At 42.7% G+C, this 27,846-nt stretch overlaps 1 protein-coding gene across 3 annotated transcripts; it reads right to left on the reverse strand.

The window, feature by feature from the left end:
* Positions 1-27,042, reverse strand: DAB2 (DAB adaptor protein 2). Of its 3 annotated transcripts, none has more exons than XM_055699488.1 (13): positions 26,648-27,033; positions 13,925-14,047; positions 12,623-12,762; positions 11,789-11,887; positions 11,331-11,462; positions 9,028-9,111; positions 8,214-8,276; positions 6,061-6,357; positions 4,748-4,886; positions 3,631-4,149; positions 3,007-3,098; positions 2,142-2,197; positions 1-1,458 (listed from the first exon to the last, which is right to left on the reverse strand). In XM_055699488.1, the coding sequence occupies exons 2-12, from the start codon at positions 14,016-14,018 to the stop codon at positions 2,147-2,149; spliced, it is 1,710 nt and encodes a 569-aa protein (XP_055555463.1). In that variant the 5' UTR covers positions 14,019-14,047; positions 26,648-27,033; the 3' UTR covers positions 1-1,458; positions 2,142-2,146. The 3 variants fall into 3 exon arrangements, with proteins under 3 accessions (XP_055555463.1, XP_027667128.1, XP_055555462.1); XM_027811327.2 differs by having other exon boundaries at positions 5,719-6,357; positions 26,648-27,031; XM_055699487.1 differs by lacking the exons at positions 1-1,458; positions 2,142-2,197 and having other exon boundaries at positions 3,524-4,149; positions 5,719-6,357; positions 26,648-27,042.
* Positions 27,043-27,846: the final 804 nt, after the last annotated feature.

The raw sequence follows: 27,846 nt of genomic DNA on the forward strand, positions 1-27,846 counted from the left end.
TTTGCTTGCCATGAAAAGTTGCTTTTATTTAGTGTCATTAGTTAACACCACTTGAGATACTACAGTTTTATATAACAGTGTAATGTCCATAAGTTTCTGCATTTCCAGTTTGCAACACATAAATTCATGGCTTCTTTTGCCTTACAGAAAGTGCAAGAGAGGTTTATATACAAGACTAATTGCATGACTGGGTGAATTTTTACTAAGGCTGTATCCAAGTTGACTTTCTTAGCTCTCCAGTTCAGCAGCTGCTTAGGCTTTTGATTTTACTATTTCAAGTTTATACTTAGCATTAACAGAAAGACCTCTGACACATTAGCCATCATCACTGGCCAAGAATGTAAGTGTTACAGTCAGTTAAAGATCTGTTTGTAAAGAGGTTCTTTAGAAAGGCATTGTTTTCAAGAGATGGAGGACTACCTCACATTAACGGCACAGAGGTGGTACATTTGTTCACAAGGAATCTAGGCAGAGAGTGAAGCCATGATTGTCTTTTTGCTTTCTAACATACTGGAAATATGCCACACCTACACCATATGACAACTCAAACCAGGAAACATCAGGGACATTCACTGAAGTATATGCAAGAAGCCTATCTGCTTGTTCCATTTGTCTGCCAAGCCACCGTAATAGAAAAGCGATGCTAGCAGATTTCCCTCTCTGAAAAAATCATATTAACACCGAGACAACAGTTACTTGTCCATTACTACCCCAATGTTCTGCAAGAAGTGTTTCAGCTTATCTGACAGTACAGTGTAAGCTTTAGTACTCAGGACTCCAGCAGTTCTGTTATAGACCCCACAGTTAGTCCCTTATTACACATTTATGGCAGAATGATACTTTACTATTAGTTAAATAGACAGGTATCAGGTGGTTTTTTTCCCCCACTCTCACAGAATTTGTCTTTGTGGCTCACAGACCAAGTCATAGGTCCAGTCACTACTTAGAACTGAGTAGTGTCCACTTAACTTCACAACTGGCTGCTGTTGTGATAACAGGCAACTGACCAAGTTGTTTAAGCTGTGGAGCTTTTACTACTAGTTCAGTTCCCCTATGTGACAGAAACACTTCCTCCCCAGGTACATTCAGTTCCTGTATTTTAGGACAGTAAGTGCTACAGAATTGTGAGGACTGTGTGAACAAGACACATGACTTGGTGCTTGTAAGACACACGACAAAACTTCTGTGGAAGCCTGCAAAGAACTAAAGTAAAGTTAACATCCACCAATTTGAATTTGGGTCTCCAGCATGAGTCTGAGTCCAACTGTCCATTTTCTTTGCCCTGAATTATCATCTTCACAGCATGTTCTCCAAGGGTTTGTGTTTCAGTCTACTTGGACATGTTTTAGATTATCATCATGGAACAGCAGCAGGAGTGGCAGACAGGAGAGTGAAACATGAAGAAAAATCACGTTGAGAAGAGGTCCAGTTAATCCATTCGTCCTTTGCTGGTTATGCCTAGTATGATGAAAAGTACTAGGGTTAGGATGGCTGTAAGTTAGGTTTTATTGCTTAAATTAACTTAAAGCCACTGAGAACAAAACCAAAGCAATAAATAGCACATTTGTCTTCTGTTAGAAGCCAGACAGTATTTCAGCAGAAGACTTCAGAGTTGTGGCAGAGAATGAAAATTGTTACTTTGACAGTTCATGTTGTCTAGTCAATTGTATGAAAGTTTGAGTTAGTTTGTAGTAACAAAAGCTCACTTGATCTGTTTTTACTCCAATTCACCCAGAGTACAAACCCACAATTATTGAGAAGACTAAACTTCAGAAAGCTGCATGGAGCACTGCATGCCACTCTCTAGAAGAGATGTCAGAAGGAATTTAGTCAAGCCCCTGAGTTTTGCAGCACATATTTACTCATTAACTTTCCTCAAGGAAAGGAAATCTAGTTCTATTGAGACCTTGAGTCTGCGGAAGACTAAAATATTTCTAAGAAAGTGAAGCTGGCTAGGCTTAGCCAGAATGCAGCTGTGTACAAGGCTCAGTAGGGGTACTCCAGCAGAAGAGTTCTAGGAACTGTTTGCTATACTTCAGAGGAGCATCAGAGTTAAGCTAGTATAGCTTTTAGCCAGCTCTTTACCAAAGGTTTTCTGATTCAGTTTCAGAGAATGAAGTAGGTTGTCTGATTAGACTTACCTGACCTATACAAATGGGTGGCCAAAAGGATCATCAAAAGGTCCAGAAGATGATTTCTGAGATTTCTTTTAAGAAAAGAGAGATCATAGGCTCTTAGGAAATATCCAAGTTTCACCAACTTTACTCTACGTGGCTGTATCGGCTAGCTCCTGTTCCAAACATCTTCTGGAAAGAATGCTGCAGAGTCCTTCCTAAATACACAATAGCTGTACTGCTTTAACAAGAGAAAAGGGCTCTAAAGCCATGTGAATAGTTATACCTTGCTTCAGACCAGGGTCTTTCAGAAAAGCAATATGTGCTTACTGGACATTCATTTGGAGCTGAGCCAGCATTGTCATGATGAGATCTGTTTTAGCCAAGTGCTAGATATCTTAAGTCAGCATTCTGGAAGTAAGCCAGAGTTTCCACCAAGGGCTTCAAATACTGTGTCCCAAAGGGACTGACGTGGTTAAGCCACTTCCTTCCCCAGCAGGTACTGAACATGGGAGCGTCCCATCTGTTCAGCATGAGATGCACAGTCTACGTGCTCAGTCTGCTCCACAGGAAGGTAAGTGGAAGACTTCTGCAGCTACATTATTTTTACAGTCTCTTGTAGAAGCTCTCAATACTGAAGAACTTCTTGCTAGGGCTTGCGGCTTAGGGAACGGGTTGCAGACCCAAGCCAAATGGAATCATACTTTGTTAGCCTTCCTGCAACAAGTGCCCTCTGTTAGATTAAATATTAGCCTCAGACATGCAAGTAGTTCTGTTCCGCAGCCTCTGAAGCCAGAGCTAAGCCAGTGCTCAAACACAAGCACACCTGCTAAGGAGAAAGAAAGTGTTTTGTTTTGGGGTTTTGGTTTGTTTTTTTTTTTTTTCTACTTACGGAGAAGGCACTGTCAGGCTTTATTTTAGCTTGACCTTCAAGCTGACCATGACCTGGCAGCACACTGGATCGGGGAACAGGCATTGGCAGTTCTAAGGAAAAGAAGCATACTGCTATAATCACAACAGCTTTATTAAGTACTCAGCTTTGCCTGTATAGCAATGCCAAAGCCCATCTAATTAGATACACACACACACCCCCCCAGTAGCTGCTTTGAGTGACCTCACAGTTTCATCTTTTGCTTGTCCCTCACTGCACTTAAGCTAGGTGGGACTTCTAACACTGTACAGACCTAGTTTACTTTATTCTAGTCGAGTAGTTCAGGCACCAGGTGTCAGTGTTTGGCCACTGACACTGGTCAATTCTGTAACGTTATTAGGGGAGACAGTCCTTCAACTCAGTTTCAGTAATGATTGGATGAATTTTTAGTTCTGTCAGAAGAACTATAGTGAAGAAGAAAATAGTGAACCCTGAGCAACTATCCAGGCAGAATTAAAAAAAAAAAAAGGAATTTTACCAGTCATTTTGGCAGACAGCCTCTAGCTTCCATGTCACCATGATCTGTACTATCTTGAGAAATACCTAGCTTACTACAAAAATAATTGCTGAAAGCTCCAGAAGCACCTGAAAGGCTTTGCTGCTCTCCTCTCCTTGCTGGTACTGCAGGCAGCTTTGTCAGCTGGAGGTCTTTGAATATTTCCATGACATCCTTTGTCTCTTTATCACCAAGTGGATCCAGATGAATAAAAACATCACTCTCTTTCTTGGATAACTCCTTCTGAGGTGCAGTTCTAGGTGGTGGCTGAGGTAGGCTAACTGTTGACGACGTGGAGGGCAGTACAGATGACATCTGAGTAGGTAGTGTTGAAGATGGGAACATGCTACTCTGGAAAGGGTTTGCAGCACTGGATGGCTGCTCCCATGAACTAGATGTAACTTGCACTGACTGTGTCCAGAGACTGGACAGCTGAGGTACTGCTGGACCAGAAGATGCAGGCTGGCTCCAGCTTGGCTCTGCTTGAGTGCCAAAGGCAAGCGGCTGAGTAACTCCTGTAGGCTGAGCAGACTTCATAGACCCAGGAAAGACTGGTGCAGCCTGAGTGAAGGAAGGTGCAATCCATCGTGAAGTTACTGGCAAGCCACCTGGGGGGAGATTGTTATTATACAGCACTTCAGTGATCTGAGGACCTCAAGCAGGAGTGCATCAATTCCACTGAGGGTACCATCAAAACATTTTTTCATGTACTGTTTGCAAAAATCTGTTGAATTAAACTTAAAAATCAAGTCATTTTGGGTTGAGGGTGGGGGCAGGAGAAGGGGGATAACATTTTTTACTTTGCTCCATTTCAGTCCTGGAAGAACAGAATAGTGGTTGATGTAACAGAAGGAGGGACATACTTAGTCCTAGCACAGAAGTGACAGATGCATTTGCCATGTAGTTACTCCTGTGTAAGTGATACTTTTGACTTTGCAGCAGTGTTACTGTAGCCTCCCAATTGTGCCTGCCTCACTTGCACCTTGTGTACCTGAAGCAGCAATCTGCTGTCAAAGTTTAGGTAAAAAACCCTGTTCCAGTTAAGGATGCACAGTTTAGGCCTCTGTTCACAGGACTTAATAGTTTAGGGCAGACAGCACAAGGATTAAAGGGCATAGCACTACATGTGACATCAAGGAAAACCAGAACCCCTCTTTTGCTGTTAGCAGCTTAGACTGGAGCAAGACCTCCACTTTGTGAACTAACCTAAACCAGCCACTGAAGGTGTTTTGAAGAGGTTCACTGGACTAGTTGGCACAGCTCCTGTTTGTGCCACTGAGGGAAAGCTAAATTTCTCTGTAGTCGGCCCAAAGGTGTCTGAGCTGAACAAGTCTTTTGGTGCAATCTAAAGAAAAAAAAAAAGCTTTGTGAGATGGCATAGCAGAACACATTATCATGACCAATACTCCCTAGTCCAGAGCTAAAAGCTTTTATTTCAGCTAGAGCAGAGGGTTTTCATATACCCTTTAGAGACCAAGCATAAGAGTTTTAAACTTCACCATTTTGTTCATGCTTATTGAGAAGCATAGCATTAAGCAGGCATATTATTAGTAGTCACAAGTCAACAGCAGAAGAATGTCTTGAAGTGACTGAATTATTTACTATCATAATGAGCTTCCCTCTGCCCCACACCCCTCTAAACATTCCTCTTCAGTCTGCAGTGACCCTTGTGGTCGTGGCAAGGTCAGCAATGTAGTTTTGCATCATTAGAGTCCAAGACAAATGCAGCTAACCCAGACCCACCCTGTGTCTAATCAGGCAAATTGCTGAGATTGCCCTCAGTAGGCAGGCACTGAGAAACTACACAGGTTTCTGTAAGCTAGTACCAGTACCTCATTGTTATGAAACCACAGGTTAGTGGGCATACAGCTATCATAACAGCTTCTGGCATTATATCAAGTGTCAATATACATAGCAGCATACTTACCAGACCTTTACAGAAGCATGGCAGCATTAAGGAAGAGAGCATATAATTTAGTGACCATAACTACTATGTATCATTCATGAATGTTAGAATATACCACGGCCACAGAGATGTTAGAGTAAGCATTGCAGGCAGCAGAGACGTGTTGTGAAGCTATTTAGCCAGTTACACAGGATGAAGAAAGGGCTTCCTTCACCCAGCCTCTCCAAATAAGAGCATGCGTGTCACCATTAATTACTTGAACATTGTTCACCTTGACAGACCTCCTTCCTCTTCCTGGCTTGATACTTTGTGGTGGTGGGTTAATTGTAATAGACTCATGTGATACGAGCTGGATATTGTTTTCAGAATCCAGCTTTACTCCATTCTGCAGAGATACTCCTTTGGAAGAACCTTCCACAAATAGGTTTGATGGGGCTTTAAGGAAGCCATTCTGTTCTCTCTCTGGTACCCCATTTAGAGTTCTTGCTGCATTCAACTTACTCTCCAGTGGCCACTGGCTTGTTAGTGCTTCTTGTTTGCCAGTTCTACTAGAAATCTGGTCAAACTGTTTACCAAAGTAATCAATATCACCATTTGAAGCACTATTACCCACCGGTGTCGAGGTACTCAGACTTTCCTCCATCTGATCAGCAGATCTTAGAGTGTCAGATGAAAGCTGTGCAGACAGGTCATTTTGTTCAAAAGGATCGTCACTGAAAGGGTCTGAACTAGGTGTGGGAAAGAAGCTGAGACTGGTAGATAAAGAAGAACTCTCAGAGAAGAAGACTGACTGTGGCTTTCGTTGTGGAGAAGAAGTTGTGATGGCATTCAGGAAGAAATCCTCTTGTGTAAAAATCTGTTTGGTCTCAATTTCAGAATTCAGATCCACTAACAGAATCTCTTTATCTTCCTATTTGTTCAGAAAGAAAAATAAAATTAGTTTTATGTAGGACTTGCTGCATAATCCACAAGCTCAAGGAAAACAGATGCAAAAGGAGAGATCCTAGCATCCAATACATTGCACTAGTAAGTATTCAAAGTTAACAGTGAAATTGCACTAAAGCTTCATCTTACAAGTCATTAAGGCAAACACTTCTGGCTGTGGTCAAGTGACAGCTACTTAGTTTTAGAAACTCAATGTTTAAAGCACCTGTTTTAAGATCCCTTAGATGAATATCAGACTTTTGTTCTACAGCCTAGAGACTGTAGAGTCATTAAGAACTAATTACACTGAGGCTTTCACTTGAGCCAAGAACCACTGTTTGAGTTCTACTCCTTTGTTTTGACAAGTTGCGAAATCACACTGCCTCAGTGTGACTTCAAGCTGCAGTCTCAGCTTCAGAGTAAGCTTGGAGAGCTATTTGCCAGTGGAAGATGTTAACATGCCATCTCTCCACCAAGCAGAGAGTATAAGGGTAAGACCTGGTCACTAACTGGATTAACAGCACCAATTGTATCATGGCTGATGGTGGCTTACAGTGCCAGAATAAACTAGTAGGATTTTTGAAGTCACACCAAGCTATGACAGGGTTCATGCACACTTTTGTGGAGTTAGGTCACACCTTAAGCTACACTACTCATCTAGAATGGCCAGGAGTCCACACTGAGGGACTTACTTAAGGATTCACTTGTCCACAAAATGAGATTCAGCTTTAAAGTTCTTTAGCAGAGTTTCTCCAATAGCTCTTATACCAGCACATGCATGTACTGCTAGTACATACTTCTAAGATCTGACTAGAGAGGTGGGCCCATGCAAACCTCGTTAAGTTCAATAAGGCCAAATACAAAGTCCTGCACCTAGGTCAGGACAATCCCAAACACAGATACAGACTGGGTGATGAGTGAATTGAAAGCAGCCCTGCAGATAAGCACTTGGGGGAACTGGTGGGTGGAAAACTGAATATGAGCCAGCAGTATACACTCACAACCCAGAAAAGCCAATCGCATCCTGGGATGTGCCAAAAGCAGCATGGTCAGCAGGTCGAGGAAGGTGATTCTCTCTCTCTAATTCACTCCGGTGAGACCCCACCTAGAGTACTGTGTTCAGCTTTGGGGCCTTAAACATAAGGTCACGGACCTGCCTGAGCAGGTCCAGAAGAGGGCCATGAACACTATCAAGGGCCTGAAGCACCTCCCCTATGAGGACAGGCTGAGAGTGTTGAGGTCGTTTAGCACAAGAGAAGGCTTGGGGGAGACCTTCTAGCAGCCTTCCAATACCTAAAGGAGGCCTACAGGAAAGCTGGAAAGGGACTTTTCACAAGGGCATGTAGTGACAGGACAAGGAGTAGTGCCTTTAAGTTGAAAAAGGGTAGATTTAGATTAGATGTTAGGAAGAAATTCTTGGCTGCGAGGGTGGTGACACACTGGCACAGGTTGCCCAGAGAAGCTGTGGATGCCCCATCCCTGGCAGTGTTCAAGGACAGGCTGGATGGGGCTTTGAGCAACCTGGGCTAGTGGAAGGTGTCCCTGTCCATGGCAGGGGGGTTGGAACTAGATGGTCTTTAAGGTTGTTTCCAATCCAAATCATTCCATGACTGACAGTACAGTCTGTCATGCAGTTTCAAGTGAGCTCTGCTGGATAAGAACGACATTAGCTACTCTAGTTAGTAAGTAGGTACTATTATAGCCTTAAGACACTAGTACAGTGATGATAACTAGACAGATTCCTCCATGAAACCAGAACTAACAAAACCCCCAGATCTCATTACTAGGAATAAGTTTGTTGTCAAAGCAAGAGCCAAGATAGTCAAGATAGACTCTACTTACTGTGAGACTGCTCATATCAGGAGATGTTGACGTATCCTCAAACAAGTTCATCTTGTCAGCTCCCTTGAAATATTGAAAGAATTGGTATCTGTTAGAGCTATTGCAACAGCAAAAATCAAGCATTATGCAGCAGATCTACTGTAAACACTTCTGTAAATGCTGCATTTTCCACACCATGTGGAGACAGTTATAAACTCCTTAAGGGCATCCGATTACAGTTCTAAAATTAAACCTACCAGTTCTGTTTTGTCAGCTTGATCAGCTGGTAGTGGTTTACTACCATTCTGTAAAGGATTGATAACAGCATCAGCAATAATTAGGATATCAAGATTTGTCTTAAGCAAGGGTCTTGCAGGCTTCAAAGAGCAAGTGATGGAAAGAGGAAGTATGCAGGAGATCACTACTCAGTATTAGTTCTGTAGGACCCTTTTACCCCCATTTCAATGAACCTGGGCATCTGACATTGCCTCTGTAATGTGTAAAGAAAGTCAAAGCTAGTTGTGTTTGCAACAGCATACCTGATGAAGTGAAGCTGAGTTTGAGTGACTTACCTCAGTCTTACTTGCTTCTTTCACTCTAAAGAAAAGAAGGGTTTTAGTACCTAGACATCATGCAGCATATCCAAAGCCTCTCACTTTGGAGAGCTTACCAGACCTAGGAGGTAATTAAACTGCTGATACAACTACCAACTAATGACTTCAAGTGATCCCAGACTTAGACTTCGGTGTAAAGTCTTAGAGCCTAAAAGCCAAGTCATAGCTGCAGCAAGCTTTATTTCTATGCAGACTAATGCAATTTCTATAATTTTACTCACCTTTTGGTTGTTTTCATCTTCCTTCTTCTTCATATTATAAATTAGTTGGAAAAGGTCCTTAAGATCCACAACTAGAGGCTCAGCCTGTAGAAGAATGTAGATTTTAGGCCATGGACTTCTACTGAAGCAAGCTGTGAGCAAGCCAGATTTTCCTAAATGATGTAACAGTAAGGTTGAGGTAACAGGAAAAGGAAGAGTTTAAAGAACTGCCTCCATACAAGACAGCTTATGTAGAATCCAATGGTAATGGGCCACAGCCAGCTTAGAACTGTTGTTAACTCTGCAGGGGAAGTGGCTGTATTTGTGCTAAGCCTACTGTGGTTTTGAAATCATGCTACAAGATTTTTAGCAAGTATGTGGCAAGTCCTAATCATGTGTCCTCAAAAAGGCAGTTTATCCAAGCTTTCTGGTAGTCTCATGAGAGGAAAAATATTTTGCATCTGTCTGTTCTCTACCAACTCCAACACTGAACCTCAAGAAAGCTTCTACAGCTTTGTTTATTTTGAACAGGATTATAAATATCATTCAGGTGAGATGATCTCTAAGGTCTTTTTCCAAGTCCAACCATTAATCCAGGACTGCCACGTCCATCAATAAATCATGTTGCTCAGCACTGCATCTATGTATTATTTTTTTTTAAACACCTCCGGGGATGGGAATTCCACCACCTCCCTGGGCAGCTGGTTCCAATGCTTGACAACCCTTTCAGTGAAGAAGTTTCTCCTCATGCCCAACCTAAACCTTCCTTGGATGAAAATAATAAATCAGCGAGGCAAGCAAAAAGCAAGTTTATCACCACCTCAAAAGCGTCAAGCATACACCAGCTTTAAGTGGTACCTGTATTAGAATGAAAATTTAGTCTGAATTAGAAACATACTGCATTTCATGCACATCCATTAAGAAGAATGTTTGAGTGGTTGCAGGTTCAGATACACCAATTTGGAACTTTTACTTGAGGCATATAGCACCTGTGTCAGTGTCTAGAGTAGGACAAATAGCCCCATTCAGACACTATCTTTGGCTCGAGCACAGAATCTGTTGAACTGATCTCACTGTTTACACCTGAGCATCACTCTCTCCTAATTAAGGGGTTTAGACATGCAACTGCAGGAAAAGCCATTTGAAGGGTTAAACTTTGAGGCAAACAGTACAGCTGCAGAGTCTAGAGCTGCAGAAGTCCTTACTTCTCAGCTAGACAAGCCTGTGTTAAAAACAACTAGCTGCAAGTCAAGAGCCATCTACAGCTTGGCTAAACTTACAGGATGTCAAGAAGCACCCCACAGTAAAAAGCTCCGAGAGAACAGACAACTCCAGAGTACACAGTGGGCTTTTGTACTTAACCTACCATTCCAGTGAAGCAGATACAACACAGGACTCTGGTTATTTAATAAAACAGGCTTAGGGGAGGGTGTTACAGCTGTTACTGAAGTAACATACCCCAACAAGGAGCCGCTCAGTCCCACCTATAGTGGGTCTGAAGTTGCCAACAGGTTCTCCCAGAGGACAGGCAGGGATGTGCATGAAGAAATTAGTAACTTTGAAGTCCTGGCTTGTCAAGTCATTATAGTGACTAAGCTTGTTGTTAATGTCTTTATAATGATAAATATCTAACTTAAGTTCAAGTCATTTAGGAAACTGCGTAATAGTAGTAATTCCAAGTAGCTTGTTTGCAGTACTGCTTATGTACAGATTCTCTTCAGAGAGATAAACCCTTCACACAGGATTTCTGCATGGGGGAAAAACCTGTCACACAAGGGTCAGAAACCTTCCCAGAAGTAACTCTAGGAGGACCAGACCTGCCACTCTCTGGCCCAAAACACACTACTGCAATTTAGTAAGTCTGTTTTCACTGCTGCACAACACAAAGCATCAGAAGAACTAGATTAGTGGAGTTCTAACACCATTCTTGTTAATTCTGAGTAAGGCTCTGGCTATTTGACTCAAGAATCAGTATTCTCACTGACAGTAACAGGCTACTGCACAGGAAAGCCCATGTCAGAGGCTCTGTTCATCTCACTAATGACTTCCATGGTGCATGGACATGTTAAACAAGGTTAATCATAGTAAGCAAGGCTACTTGAGTCATTTTATTCTGAACTACAGAGAAGCTGAAAAAAGACAAAAGCCTTGGGTGATATAGTGAATTTCTACTGCTCTCCTCCAGGAGAAAAGTCTGTTTATCTGTGCTGGTATTCCACTATACCTCATAGGGCTACAGGCAAAACACTACATCCTTATCACATGTCAAGTGTTTACACAATAGCATTACTCATAGCAAGTGGAAAAGGATGTCTGATCCATACCTGTTGGGCTGTTTTTATGGCAAAAAATTGGTGTTGGCCTTCTCCTCCACATATATAGCCAAAGGCACGACTGTCTGTTACATCCCGAGCAATAAAGGAGATTTTGTTTACCGGATGCTCATGTTCTATGACCTAGAATTGGGAGAAAAGCAAACAAACCAAACTATTGGTTTACATTGCTGAAGACATAATAGCTGCTGTTCTCTGATTTAGAATGATTGGGACAGTTCGAAGGTTTCAGTTCAGATTCACATTTATTAGCCTTTGACTAACCACAATAGTATGTAGCTACCTTTGTAGCAGGAGGCTTCAGCATTACAACCCATTTCACAAGGCAATTTTTATATGTGGAAGGGTAGGGGACGTGATGCCATTAAGAAATTTAGTTCAGATTGGTCAAACTTCCAAGTGCCTCACTTGCTTTAAGAATCACATTAAGAGGACAAGTTGTATCTTACCCCAGTTTTCTCATCTATTATCTTGATACCACAGAGGGAGATGTTCACCCATATCTTCTGTTTGTGTTGACCCTGGGAACGGGCTGCCACTGCCATTTCCTAAAGAGGATGAATATCAAAGTATTGAGACTTCTGTTAGATTGATCTTTAACTTGTTTCCTTACATTTCTCATGAGCCCATGGCTGTGACTGTACTAGTGCTAATCTGGTTACTCCTATGTAACTGTACAGTTAAGAGCAGCGTCTTCCTGCAATATACACCTCACTAAGTTTGAAGTGGTACCTCAGAACTGTGTTGTATTTCCTCTGTATGTGCTAAAGCTTTAAAACTTCCTATCCTAGCTCACAAGACTCTTGCAGCATCTTTAACAGCTTTCCTGACCCGATTGAAGCTATGCATGTGTTCTGCATTCCAGAGGCAATCATCTTTGTTGCTGCAGGGTCTCATTTACTCTTTGGCTTATTTTTATCTCTTGGTGTCACTATTACCACAGGATGCCAACTTGTGCTTTGAGGTCAGTATTAAATTCACGAGGTCAGAGTTCCCCACCCCTCCCTGCCATCCAAAACACAAGCTCACTTTTTATGATCAAGTTTGTACCATTAGCAGCCATACCGGATGCCTAAATAAGACCTAAAGAAGTGTTCCCAAGCTATTAGAGAAACGTTGTCCTTTCAGCAAGAGGTTGCAGCTTTAGAATTAACATCTGTTTAGGATGGTGCTGTTATTACTATATTACCATTAAGCTGTATTTGAAGTTGTGCCAAATTGACTGATTTGCTTTCTGAAGGCTACCCAGAAGTTGTTCCTTACATGCCAGCTCAAGCCCTTACCTTCAGCTTCATCATTGATTCTTGACTCATTTTGTCTCCTCTTGCTTCTGGGACATCATCAAAGCCAATCAGTTTAGCTTTGTATCTTACACCATCACCTTTGAATCTGGCCAGAAGAGATTCATCTGTCTTTTGTAGCCCTGGAAACAAAGAAAAGGTGGGGTTTGTGTGTGTATTATTTTTTTTTTTTCATAAAGACAGAAACAATTATGTTGTGCCTTTTTCTTTTTGAAAAAAAATGACATGTATATACACACCATATAAGTACATATGAAACCTGTCCCTTGAGTGTAGCTAACTAATAACCTTTAGCCCTTCCAGTATGTGCATTGCAAGATAGTTATTCCTTTAAGGTCAGAGTGCTCTTGCAGAGTCTGGCCTCAGTTCAGAGTGGAGTTCAGTCAGTGCTTAATATCTGGGGACTTCAAAACAATTGCCTGCTGCATAAAGAAATATCTATAGGCAACAGCCAAGTAGATATAAGTTCCAAGCAAAGACACCTGGCAGAAATGGTACTCCCCATGGTCACACAAGATATTCGATAAGCCTTTCAGATGTCAGCTCCTAGTTCTGGTGTAGTCAGATCTATTTTTGGTGTGTAAGAGCCTCCTAGTTCCTGTACCAGGACCTTCTATCAACACCATCATTTCTACAATAAATCCTGGTATCCCCACACCTGTAGTCACTTGGTACTGTAGCTAATTTTCTATTTCTGCTGTTCCCACTTCTTAGAACTGCTTGCTTTTCCTCTCTGCATGTTCAATGTCCTTCAAGTGTGTACAGATGTATGTATTTCTGTATGAGGTAGTTAGAATTTTGATAGATTACATCATATAAATCTGTTATCTGATCTAGAATAATTCTCATGAAATTAGTTTTCTAGCTTCTCTGGACTAGAATCTGTATCTGTGTTCAGCATGCCACTCTCTGAAGAGATGGAGGAAGAGAGTTCAGGTTCAGACTGACAGCTATCTGGATGGTCCTGGGTTTGGTCACCTCCTCCAGAGGCTTTCAATTCTCTGGTATTTTGCAACTTGTCAGGCTCAGCAAATTAGTCATTAAACAAGTGGAAGTGAGAGCTTTAGAACTTAAAGCTAGAAAAAACAAAACCACCTTTCGAGCTAAAAGCCTACCTTCCAGTTAGAGTTATGTTTTTTACCAGCTTATTTATTCACTCTTCCAGTCAACTTGACACCACAGAGTTATTTTAACGAAGTTGTGAGAGTGATCTTAGTTTTAAACAGGTGCAAAAGATTAAGAACACTGATTAGAGAAGGTCTACAAGAAGTAAACATTTCTTACCTTTCTTTTTTTCTTTCTTCAAAGGTTGTGCTTTTGGTGAAGCTGGTTCCTCAGGCTGGCTGTTAATAGCAGCCGTTTCGGCTTCACTAGCCATGGTGATCAGATGATGGTCAGCTATGCTTGCTGTAGTTTTTAAAAAAGAAAAAAAACCTATCAGTAGGCAGACATTTTACCCTGAAGGAGAAATCCTCTGATTAGACCTATTAGTCTAGTTTTGTTCTGCTGAACACTGAAGCCCGCTAATGTCTAGAAGTTTTAGTAATGACCACATAGAAAGTCTGACTTGCTGCCTGTTTATCTCAGGCTACAGAAAGCATGAAGTTATGTCCACTAGGTGATAAACCCTCATCTCAGTAATACCTAATCAGTAGATCATGATGACCTACATCCACAGGTTGTAGTTGCATCACCCTGTTTTAATCTGTCAACCTTCAGCTTTTTACTCTGTAAAGCTATTTAAAGAACTTCCAATATTTTGCTCTATTCTCCTTCAGCACTTCATTTCTGTAGGAGGATAGGAGATATTGCAGGAAACTGGAAACTTTTGCTAGGATCTGTTCCAAATACCTATGAAGGTGACACCAGAACACCCAAAAGAAGCCACTAGATCATAACTCATGTTTCTGTAACTAGCAGAATGTTATACCACCCAACAGGTAAAAGCAAATAAATTCCTTAGGCTGCAGACAGTTCCGGTAAAAATCCAAAACAAAACCCAAAACTAGAACTCCACACTCTGCTCTTAACAGTAATCAAGTAACCTTAGATTTAAAAAAAAATAACCCTGCAAGTTCACAGAAACTATGGACTAATATGACTTAACTGTATGCCATGAGACCCTTTTGCCTCTGAGAAAAAAAATAATAATCTGCAATCACTACATTTTATTCCTATACAGCTGAAGCATTCATTCACACTTATCGAACAGAGGCACTCATTGTCTTTATGGAGTTCTGAAGATGATCTGTACTGTCCTGGTTTTGGTGTATACCCAGCCAGAAAGAACCGAACATTCACATCTGCTACAGAAACTGTTGATGAATCTGCTGTCTAGGGTATTGCAGTGGCTTCAGTCAGTCCCTTGAATTTTGGGATGACAAAAGAAGCCAAGAGGTTGTTTAGATGATGAAGTTGCTGGGCTATCCTCTACTAGTAAGCTCCCCTATATCCAGGCAGGCAGGCACAGACCAGGACACCCGTTTTATCCAGCACACCATTTAAAACACACTATGTACCCAGACAGGAGCGCTGAAGCATTGCATATCCTCTAGCATTAGAGGCTTTAATTCTCAAAAGCCTGTTCCTCATTTGCCTTAGTTACAGCTAATGTTTATCCATTACCCTGAAGTTGCATTCAGGGTTTTGCTCTTACTCCGGGCATCCTCTCTTTCCTCAATTCATTACCAAGTTCATAGCTACACACTGACTCATCCAGCTTGCCATTAACAGCGCAATGGATGTCAATACTTAACTGATTCTTAAGCCTAGGAAGAACACAGGTCTTAAGACAGAATTTTACCCTAAAGACCTCCATTTCCATTTAGCCAGGAAGGAGGCCTTTAGGGAAATAGCTGTTAATATAGCAAAGTTAGGTCTAGCTGTTTACCAGATTGTGAACTGCATTTAGCTTTGCTCAAATAAGTCAGAGATAAAAGTGCTCGTATGGGACAGATCTCTGGCAGCTATACCTATTCTCCTCCGTAAGGAACTTATTTGGCCACAGCTAGGAAACATTTGATGCAAGGGAATAAAGGTGTTGCTGTGAAAACTTCAAGTGGTTTTGAGTAGAAAAGGATGTTAGAGGATGAGTTTATATAGCAAGCCATGATTATTTGCAGTGATAACATTTCCTAAGAGTAGCTTGTGTGCCCATTCTGACAAAGGAGCAAAGGAAAAACTACAGCAGCCAACAGGGATTTTGCAGGATGCTTATAACAGTGGTAAAAAGGAGTGTGTCCATTTTACCAGCTTTATATGTGGTTTTCAATGAAGCCAACTGAATTCTACTCCAAAATTAGACTAGCTTGCCTGATGGTATAGTTTTGGATGGCAATAGTCTTTAGACTTAAGCGTAATGAGCATCTCCCTACATTTATCAAGTCCTTCAGAAACAGAGAAGACAGACAGAGTTAAGGCTGAATCATTAGTTAACCACCCACTCCCATCTGGAACGTTACTGTTTGGAAAACAGAAGAAAGACTTGGAGAAGACCAGACCTAAGACATGCTCTCTAGGAGCCAAGTCACATCTTTAGGACATTCTGCCCAGCTCCATGCTGGAAAGAAGAAACAACAACTTTGAAGCACCAAGCCCTGCCTGTCAGTGATCCCGCTCTCCCAATTTAATTGGTACAGCTACAGCCAGCTCTGGTGTTATACAGCCACAGTAAGTACCTCACTCTGAAGTAAAGCTAAGAGGCAATAACAAGCAATTAATGTAGGGAGGACCAAATATGCACAAGTAAGACCTCACTCAGGCAACTGTAAAGTGGTAGAAATCCAGATGTGCAGTTGCCATCTTTAAACTCTAGTTGTCCCTCCATTATTGCCATCTGCCTCCATCCTATAGAAGCCAGGCCACTTACTAGCATAGGGCCAGACAGCATAAAATCCCAAGATGAAGGAAGATGGGCAGAGATACATTTAAATCTGGTAGAACCCTTGCAAATGCCCCCCATCTCACTGTGAAGAAGCCCATTCTCAGTGTTCGCAATGCAATTGGGAGAAGGTTAGTGAGGGTGTTCTGGCCAGTTTACAGGACAAACTCACCTATCTGAGGCTTGGTACAGCTCAGCTCACCTGGCAGGAGTTCACAGTACATTATCACACCTTTGAAGAATTCATTGTCTTTGGGAATCATATCTCTGGAGCAGGAGAATTATTTAAACTAGAATGCAAGGATAGTCAAAGGCTGCCTTTATACACATTCATAATGTTAATAACTACTTCTTGACATCATCGTTAAGCCACAAGACTAGCACAAGTTTGCCTTAGGCTTTACCTTAAGATTTTACCGGGATGGGGACCAGATTGTGTAGCTTGAGCTGGGAGTAATATATTTGGATTCTGTGTTTTAAATCTGAATTAAAGCTGTGCAAGGTCTTTCTTTCTCACACTTAAGTTTGGCTTACCTTAATGGAAAGTGCTAGTGTGCTCTACATGCAAGTGAAAAAAAAAAAAAAAAAGAAGAGTTAAAATCCTCTGTTCACAGTTCTTGCCCTTGCATGGAGGCTAGCTTTCACTGTACTCAGTCCCTTAATATTTCCTTACTTAAACTGCAGGAGTAAGGCAACAAAAGACTAGACTGTTCTATTGCATTTGCACTCTGAGTTCATCTGAAAAGAGCCAGCCAGCAGTATGGCAGTGTTAGAGATGCATGTGCTTTTATGCAAGGACAGTCATGCCTTCAGTTATACTGACATAGTGAAGAACAAGATCACTTCCACATCAGCTATGCCAAGAGACTGTTAAGTGATGCCTTCTGAATCTTGCTATCAACACAGCTTACTCACTATGCAAGTGTATGGCCCATTTTAACTACTATGCTAAATGCACTATTTAAAAAAATGCCTTAGACTTACTGTTATTTGTAGACTTACAGGCAGATTTATGGATGTTGCCACCCTGGGAAAAGTACCCCAGACTCCTGCCTGTATCGGCACATATACACCACATTTTGCTCACCCACTTTGCAATTTACTTCAGAAAGCGCCTGTTAAGAGACCACCGATAGATTTTTCCTACTTTCCTATAGGGACAATCCTGTGAAGAGCGAGTACTGATCACTCTTCACGGAAAGGCCATGTCAGGCTCTCAACGCATAGGCCTCGAAGTATGACTTGCTACCTACTGCCTCAGGTCAGGCAACTCTCCATCCAAGCCTTGCACTCAGTTGCCACACATCTACCCTGGGAAAGTCAGTCTCTGGGCATACTGTACTCTTGCAGAGACTTCAGAGAAGACACCAAGGAGACCTGTTGGTGGTGACAAGTCATCCTTGAAATGCCTGTTTCTTAGCAAGATGTTAAGCACATGCCAAAGAATTTTTTGAGCAACATCCAGCTTCCCTGAAGAGATGTTTTGGCAACTATCCTGTACTTGAGCAAGGGGTGGCAACATAGCAGCTACCCTTAGTGATTATGTTTTTGTCATGTGCATAGAGGGTTGAGAATTGTCATTATGGCTGCAGTATTTCAGGGGATTTAAAGAAACAGATATGCTTTTTCCCCTAAGCAGACAAATAGTTGCCTCAATGTTGATGAGGGCTTGTCTGCGGAGAGGTTAGGGACACTGAAAAAAAGTCAGGGGAAAAGCAGACAAATGAAACATCTGCTCAGCAGTCTAATACTTTGTCCTTTTCACAGCCTGTGCTCCCTCTTTGTCCCTTGATACTGCAAGTACATGATTCAGCTTAAAGAGTTATTGCATGTAAATATTAACCTCAAATTAGAATCTGAGAGGCCAGGAGAGGACAAGAGAAGCTTTTACTGCCAAGTGCAATATAGCCTCCAAGGATGAGGTAGTAACCGGAAACACAGCAATACTTCAAATGCTGACTGTGCTTCCAAGACAGGTTGTTCCTTGCCCATGCCTTCTGGAAGAGTTAGTCCAGTTCTTCTGGTTAGAAGGTTGTATCAGGACCTGCACAATGTATTCTTTGAAATATCTCTAGCCATCAGGTTCCTGACAGAAGAGCTGTTTTCAGAAGGCTGGTAAACAAGCTATCCACCTGAGTGAACTCAAGACTTCAGTTTTACAGGCTGAGGAAATGGACTAAAGGTTAAACAGCAATACATACAGTGACCAGCAAGAGTCAAAGTTGTAAAGCCAGATACTTTTACTAATAATGGACTATCCTGACTAGCAGCATTCTACCCATATTAGAAGAATAATGCATTTGTGTGGGCTCCTGTATGACTGACTTACATTTGCATCTAACAAATCTCTGTGTGCATAACTATTAACATTTTCTGCCTAGCTCCTGCTACAGTGGTAGTGCCCCAAGTAGTCTTGAGAAGCACTAGGCATGCATTAATAAATCAGAAACACAGATGTGCTATTCAGACTTTTGCCTTTTAAACAGGGTCATTCATGCTGAGGAGTCAAATAAAATATCTTAAATGTTTTGTTTCATTACTAGAATACCCATTGCTCTAGCATCTGACAGTGTCTAAGAGTTCAAGTTGAATAAACCTTCTGTAACATGGCATAAGATTACTATAATTTAGATGGAAAATTCCAGCTGCTTGTTCTGATGCAAGCATTACCATTAGTTTGTTTCCTCTATTAAAACAATCAAATGTGTCTGTTAGGAACTAGCATAGCCAGTAACTAGTACATGTGAAAGATACTAGCCTTACCTAAAAGTAAGTTATACCTGATATGAATTGCTCACACTTACATACCTGCTTGAAGACAATGGTGGAAGAGAGTTCATGGACAGCTTGGGAACTGTTCCCCCCCAGTTTATGCCATGTCTGGAACGCAAGAGCAGCATCACTTGCCAGAAAGATGACTAAATACAGGCTCTTATACTGCTAGGCCTAACACCTCTGTTAGTCTTGTAAGAGAAATAACTGAAAAGGATACTGACCTGCCTTACCTGGCAAGTGAAGGTATCTGCCATTCATGCAGTCAGTAAGGTCTAGACTAGCAATGCCCCTACCAGTTTCCCCTGCGATTCCTTGATCGCAGGGAAACAAAGACCAGCATTCTCAGCTTAAGTTCAAAAAGCCTCTTTAACTGTCCTGTTTAGGCTGTAGTTAGAAACATGATTTATGGTGAAGAGATCATTTGCTTGGTTTCATGGCCTCAGCCAAACCAGGCACTTGGCCTGTTGGACAGAATATTTTTAGATTAACAGTATTTTACTTTAGGGAGCTTCTTTCATGCAGCTTGCTTTAAGTCCTATTCGATGTTCTGTCCTCCCACCCATGAGATGGATCAATACTTTGCCAAGGTATTAAGATAGCCTTCTACTGCCAACAGGAATACCCTTTTGGAATAAGCTACAACTGTACTTAGACACCGCACATAGTCCAGGTGTCTTCACCATACACAACCAGTAATGAGAAACAGGGAAGGGTAACATTCATCTGCTTAGTGGGATAGAATTGTGGTAACGGACACATCAGGGAATACCTCCTTCATGCCGGTTCTTCCCTCAGCACCATCTGCAAGGTAGATAAGATCTTGGTACCCTAGTCATCTCAGCTACTGACATTGGCACGTACCGTTGCTGGTGCAGGATCATGCCTGTGAAACTACGTAGACATCTTAACATTTCAGTCAATTTGCCAACTGCTATTTCATCAGTTGAACAGAACAGTCTGTTCTCATCATATCAGTGCATCAGTCTCCTCCGAGCTGTTCAGGTTTTAGCAAGAACATGGAAACACAAACTAAGTTCCTTAAAGCGTTTTCTGTACACTTGAATCACTGAAATCACAGCCAAGTGAACATCACTAAGTTAGCAGCTGGAACTGAACAGGTTGCTCAGTTCAAGTGGTGCAGCTGGACCAGGATGTTTTGCCATTGTACTGTGCTTTTGAGCACATAATTTCTGATGAGATAATTAGTTACTTCTCAGCACAGCTACCACAGTAGCTCTATGTTGGATTTTTCTTCCACTTGTCATGGAAATATATCCAACTTTTGGAGGAATATTAGAACAGAGGGCTCAGGAGAAGTCATGACCAGTTTAAACAAGCTGTACCTGACTAACAACTTGGAATTATATAAATCAGCAAGTATTGCCCCCTGCTTAAAGAAAGAAAGTGAAATTCTTTTCATGAGCTAGTGCAATCTGGTTCCCTGAAGATTTAATCTTAAACTGAAGGGAACTCACACTGTCATAGTTTTTGTTTGACAGAGTTATTCTTCAGCTAGGAACTTCAGTGTCCAAAGGTAGTGTCCAGACACAGAGCTAGTCCATCTCAAATTATGATTTGTTTCAGGAATAACACAGCATCTTGCAACAAGTTTTGGCAGCAGCCTTTCTGATGTCTCTTCAGCATTTAGTATTCCAACCTATTAGTTCATTTTGTAGGTTAAGAAACCCCCTTCACCCTCAGTACCAGCAACACCAGCATCTGAACTCCAGGTTCTTCTTCTAGGAAGAGACTGGTATTCCAGTATGCTCTTTCTTGATAGAGAGCTATTCAGTCGGTAACACAGGCTTATTATTAGATTATATACTTGAATTATCCACAAGAAGTTGCTTCATGTCTGTCTTCCAGAAAGACAGCATGCTTTGCAGCACGATAAGGGGCTGCTCCTCTATACTACTCTCCAGTTTCCAGTGCTGAAGCCTCAAATCAGTGGCTCCTGAGCCAGAGTTCAGTTGTCTGTTCTAGCTGTTGCTCAGGAAAGCATCACCTGCCTACTCACAGGATGAGGAATTTCAGGCCATGTGCCTACAGTGCATACCACTTGATCTTATGTCAATACTACTTGTTGAGGCTCACTGGATATACCAAACAACTTGGAAGCAAAGCAGTTGTTAATCAAGGTGGCTAATGTTTATTCAGATGCAAACTAGTTTGAACTAGACAACCCCAAACACTTCATTTCTAATTGTATCCCTAACACACTCCTGCTCAGAAGGACTATTTCTTATCTTCTTGCTAGTTACTATATCAAAGGACTCTTGCCAACAGCCATGCTTCTCTCTCCGTGCCTCAAAGCAGGAACTTAAGGCATACTGAAGTTGTTACCATAGGTTATTTCAGCTGCATGTTGTTAAACGTCCAGTGCTGGCAGTTACTTTTTTTTTTTACAGTTTGGGTGTGTGCAAGCTGTACTAAGAGAGACTGTATGTTCTGCATAGTCTCTGCTGAACTGTAGGTGTTCTCTACCCATTCACCAATGTATCTATATGAGCAATGGGATTCTGAGTGAATGCAGCAGCAGTACATCAACCTAAAACCATGTAGTCAGAGCCAAAGTGTCAAGTACTGCAGTTTGCTTACTGATGATCCCACAGGCAGCTAAAACCCCACCCTTAAACATTAATTTCATCAGTATTTCAAGAACCCTCCACGTAGCTCCCTACCACTGTGCCTCTCAACACATACACTGTTATAGCAGTTATTGTCAGAGTCACTCTGCACTCTCTCTTGTAACAGATGCAAGTTATGTTCATCATGTGCTATTAGAAGACTGATGAAAATTTGATTTGCACCTTAGGAGGGCAGACTCTTCTACAGTCGTTTCAGTCCTCAGGTATTATGAAGTGCAATGCTAATACAAGGGTTACTCTATTAGTCATTACCAAAGGCCCCAGCTCTCCCTTGTATATGTAGTGAGAAAGGCAATGAAAACTAAACAAGACAATTCTAAAGAGGTGGTACAAAAAGATCTATACATGAGATAAAAAAAAAAAGATTAACCGGGATTTTCAGAGCTCCACTGCAACTCCTTCAGCAGCTATCCTACTAAACAGCTAGTCAAGTTTCAGAGATGACTATTCTGCAGTTGCCTTGTTGGTAATTGCAGTTACACAGATTTGTGATGTACATTAAAGGAAGGCTACATTATTGCTCCTAAATCCAGACTCTAAAGTAAACATGACCAGACTCTCCCCAATTTTCCATCTCTTTGACAGTCTTGTTATCATATTATGGGGATGCCCCCATCCTTGCATGTTTTTGATGAACATGTGTCAGCCTTCCATCCTGCTCTGGAGTTTAACTTCCATCATCCAGGCTAGCAACTCTTTGCAGATAGATCTGCTACTCAAGCTACTAGAAAACTAGTTCTCACTCATGTGGTGACCTTTGTGCCCTCCCTTAAAGCAAAGATAACCCTGTTCTGAGAAAACGCTGAAGATGTCTGTAAGGTAGAAACACACATTAACAATACTAACACTACATACTTTGTGTTCCCCATTTGTCTTGTCCCATCCTAGGAAGGAAGTCTTGTCCATATACATTTTAGCCACAGGGCAGGTGTATGAGAGTTCTTATAAGAGGAGACTTGCTGTTCTGCAACACATCTTCATTTAGAGTTGAGTACACTTTGCTGGAGGAGCTAGTTCCTAGCTGACATTGTCATGAAGCCACCTGACAGTCAAGGTAAAGGTCTGTTCTCCCAGACCAACTTGTTCTGTTCAAGTGATAACCCCCATCAAGTATTTCACTGGTCATCTTATTGCTTAAGGATGCAACATGAACTGACAAAGCAGCAGGAAATTCAGCTCCAAGGCCAACAGCCTGTCCTTGACTGGCCCCATAAAGCCTGAGCTTTGAGGTTTAAGGTTACATGTACCAGCTATGAAGCTTTATTAGAAGCTCTTAGGAAAAATTATTTAAAAATCCCACAGAGAGCTAGGAGTAAAAAAGATCTGGAGGCAGTTCAACTGAGATACTTCATCCTCAAAGCATATGCAAAGCATATCCTTTCAGAAAAGGGGAAACTGGAATGCTCTATGCCCCCATTAACAAGGGCTGACAAGAACCGAACAGGAGAAGGGGCTTTGTTCAGCACTCAGCTGCCCAGCTTGTATAAACAAGCTAATCCTGTTGAAACTAGTACCTCTTGTTTATTGACTAAGCCTGCCACTATGCTTCATCCAGCTTCTTTATAACCCAAGACCCTTGAACTGAGATACAGCCTCAAAATCAGTTTTTTAAAGTCAGTTTGTTTTGTCAGTTATGGTACTCAGACAACTTATTCTATTTGAGCCTTCTAACACAACCCCAAGTTGTATTTCTGTGGAGTCCATGCTGAAATAAAGGAGTAGTGGCTTATGGTTGGTTGTGTTTCACAGCAGAAGCTGGTTAAGACATCTTAGCACTACCCCTCCCCAGGAGGTACAGTCTTAATTCTACTGATAATCTCTTAGTCTCCATGCACGATCTAGGTTTTTCTCCAAAACCCTTGCAGATTACAGTTTACCTTCATACTATCTCTTCATCATTTCATAGATTGGTTTGGGTTGGAAGAGACCTTAAAGATCATCTAGTTCCAAAGCCCCTGCCACAGGCAGGGACACCTTCCCCTAGACCAGGTTGCCAAAAGCCCCATCCAACCTGGCCTTGAACACTGCCAGGGATGGGACATCCACAGCTTCTCTGGACAACCTGTGCCAGTGCCTCACCACCCTCACAGTCAAGAATTTCTTCCTAATATCAGTCTAAATTTACCTTCTTTCAGTTTAAACCCATTACGAGTTGTCATATTTGTTTTGACAGAATTCAGCCAACAAGCAGGATCTGCACCATCAGTAGTTTCCAGAATAAGCTGGCTTTCTCAGGATGTGGAATTTATTGCTTCATTGTCCAAGCAAATTAGTGTTTCTGTAGTGCTCACATATTGCTAGCCTTGCTGAATGAAGTCCACAAACATTCCCAAGAACTGGGTTAACCTACCAGCTCACACAAATGTCCTAGCATTGTAAAGTTCACCAGGAGAGAACATCAATAGGAAAGAAAAACCTGCAGGCTTGGAAGCAATGCTCAATTACTGCATAATACACACTTTCATTCACTTCATATCTCAAGCTATGTTTTTTATCCTAAACATCCTGTCCAGACAAAAGCCCTTGATATTAAACACATTTGCCTTCCCACAGAGACAAAAATCTAAGAGCTGTTTTTGCCAACCTTTGCATACGTTATATTCATCTATTTTAGAGTGCTTCTTTCTGTATCTGCTTATGAAGTAAAGGCCTTAAGCAAGGTGTCCACAGCAGCTACTGGTCTGCAGTGTCTGGTAATAGGGTTATGCAAGTACTTTAACAAGTAATACCCTTCTGAGTGAGACAGTGGCTTATGTGCTGCAGATATACAGATACTTCTAAATGTAGCAGAGGGCACATGTTAAGATGGATAACCCCTCCACAAAAGGAAACTGATGCTAGAGTTTTGGCATTTGGCCCATCCTTCCACACGAGGGTGCTCAGTCAATAGCTTTTTGTGAAGTAAGAGCACAAGAGATGAGAAATATTGTAAGTCTCAGGACTATCAGCACAGTGCTTTGCCATTCTCCTAGTCTCTTGTCTACAGTGAGAAGCATGCAGGATGCTGTGAGATTTCCCCTCAGCAGAGCCATCTCTTTTAATTTAGGAACTGGAGAACCTGGCATTCATGGCACTTTACCCTGAGCCTTCCTATACTCCAAGTTACAGGGTTTGCTAGTTAAGCCTCTGTTCTGAGGATTCACCTGACACGCATTTAGCACTCACCTCCTAAACATTTCTACCACTTGGTTCCTCTCCAAATGCAAACTCTAGTGAGTTACTATTAATGGAAATTTCTACTTTAGACTTGACCACATCCTCAGACCATTCAGGGAATTTTGGAAACCAAATTATGCCTCAGGAACCATTGTGTTGGATGCAACTGCAGTGATTCTTTGATGTCTCCCTCAGGCAATCCCCTTCTCAGCTGAAAAGATTTTCTTTGGGTTCTGATTTGCCTCTCCAACTAGCCACCTACTACCTCACCCACCTACTGAAAGGTGATCTGGAGACTGCTAGCATTATAGCTAACAGGTCACTATCAGACACAAGGACATATTTTCAATTTACCAGTGCCTGGTATTTCTTCAAAGCCAGCTAGAATACATAGTTTCATACTTACTTTTCTCTAATTGAATCTGCATCTCTATTTTGCCAATCTGCACAGATGTTCCCATCCCTAATCATATCTATGCCCATTTCTTAGCATACAATAGGCAAATCTAACCCTATATGCTCTCAGATTTGCTCCATTTTGGGCAGCATTGTTTATGGGAGTTACAGAAGACTTCTTAGGCAACAATGTGGCCTTTTAAGGCAAACTACCTTCATTAAAAGATCAGGTTAGTTCTACCTTACCAGTGGATTTGCATGCTTCCCTGCTAAGTGCTCAAGAAACCAGCCTCAGCATATCTGAGGAGTAAAAGCCCTCCAACAGTGAAGTCCAGCTGTATCAGCAACACCTGCATCTGTCGTACTGCTCAGAGCAAGGCACTAGTACAGTCGTAAGTGTCAGGATATGATGATCATTAGACAGTCTCACCAGCTCAGATGTCAGGTTTCTCTGACAAAGTAGAAGACTCATTCCAGTTAGAGATGTCCAGGACTAACTACACCCATCTCCCACAGAGAGAAGCAGCATCAAGACATTCACCAGCACACAGAGAGGGGTGCCCAGCAAGGATGCTCCATCTAAAACCAGAACAACCCCCAACCCTGCTTCGCAGGAGCCTAAGCCTTTCCATCCTCTCAGCTACCAGAGATATTCCTTCATATCAGTTATTTCGGTGAAATTTGGCCATTACATATTTTTTTTCCTTAATTCCCTACCCCCAACGACAAACCCGAAAACGAGCATTTGTTGTGCTTTGCACTCGAGCCTCCCCAGGGTGCCGGCGGCTCCCACCCCGCCGCAGCCGGGACACGGCGCCCCGCCGCCCCCGCGGCAAGGCCGAGACCCCCCCCTGCGGGGCCCGGACCGCCCCAGCCGCCCCCGGGCAGCGCCGCGACCCGTCCGGCCTCCAGCGGCCAAGCGCGGCCCCGCCAGCGCCGCTCGCCCGCGGGGCACGGCAGCGGCCGAGTCCAGCCGAGCCGCGGCCCGGCCGGGGCGGGGGGGGACCCCTCCCACAGCGCCCCACCTTTGTCGCCCCCACCACTGGCACCGGCTGCCGCCGCCCCGGCAGAAGAGCCCCCCATGCCCCGGTAACGCCCGCTGTCCCCCCGGGGGCTTCGCCGCGGCCGAGCCCCGCGGGCAAAGCTACTTACAGACAAGAGCAGTAGAGCCCTGTGCATGATCCGCTGGAACCACGGCCTAGCTGGAGCCGGGGGCCCGCTTAAATACTCGGTTGTACTCTCGCCTTCGGATTAGTTAGCCACTCACAGCGAGAGATACGGTTTTAATCAGATGCTGGCAGATGAGAGCTACCCAGGAATGCGCCGTGATGTTTTTGCTGCTTGGCCTTGGCTACTCCTCCTCAACGAGTTGCTGCTCACAAGCTTTAACCCCTTGCGAGCCGCCGCTTGAGCCCCCGCGGCGGGGGCGGGGGGCAGGGGCGCGGGCCGCCCCTCTCTGCAGGGGGTGGGGGCCCCCGGAGGGCACCGGGAGGGGCCGCGGTCTGCGGGGCACGGGTATTGCAGCTCCCGAGGCACCAACGGGCCCGGAACGCGCTGCTAGAAAACGGGTCCCCACACCCCGTCTGCATAAACGTGGGTGCGGTGATGCTGTTCAAAAATCCAAGTCCAAAACAACCACTTCCCCTCCCCAACCGCCACCCCAAAAGCGACCAAAACCAAAATACTACCCTCGCCCCTCGCCCCAAATCTGTGGGTAGCTGAACCAAAATACTGGGTCAGTGCAGTTCAGTTTCTGGGTCACATCCAGATCTGACCTTTGTACTTCCCACTCATCTTTTTTCAAACATCTATCCATGTTGTGTTTCCCAGCACAGTACAGCTGTTTTACAAGTTGCATGAAAGAGCCTCTGATAAAAAAAAAATCACACTTTTGTCCTTAGGAAGGAACTTAACTTTTTCTCAAGGCTGTACGCTTCGCCAAACATTGACTTTCTCAAAACAGTGCTAAATTTTTCTGTTCAAAACAGTGATATTGCCCTCTGAAATAATAACATTTTCTTCTTCCAGAACACTTAGAAATGTCTATGAAATCTATTAAAACTGCAGGAAAATTCTTGCTCTTTTTTTTTTCTCTTTTTAAATTGAATACAAAATGATTTTGCCACCGGGGAGTTCAGGGTTCAAAACTGAACTGGTGGATGTATTTGGTCACCATCGACATCCAAAGATGCCAGATGCTACTGTACTTTCCCTTATGTGCTGTTGTACACTTTTTCTTTTTTTATGAATACCAAAAGTGGTAGGAGCCCTGTGGCTAAGGTGACTAAAAGCTGATAATTGCATCTCACTCGCCTGTATCTGCCTTTCATTTAAGAAGTTCTAATTTTAAC

The sequence above is a fragment of the Falco cherrug genome, chromosome Z, assembly GCF_023634085.1.
Source record: "Falco cherrug isolate bFalChe1 chromosome Z, bFalChe1.pri, whole genome shotgun sequence".
In the NCBI taxonomy this organism is placed as follows: Eukaryota; Metazoa; Chordata; class Aves; order Falconiformes; family Falconidae; genus Falco; species Falco cherrug.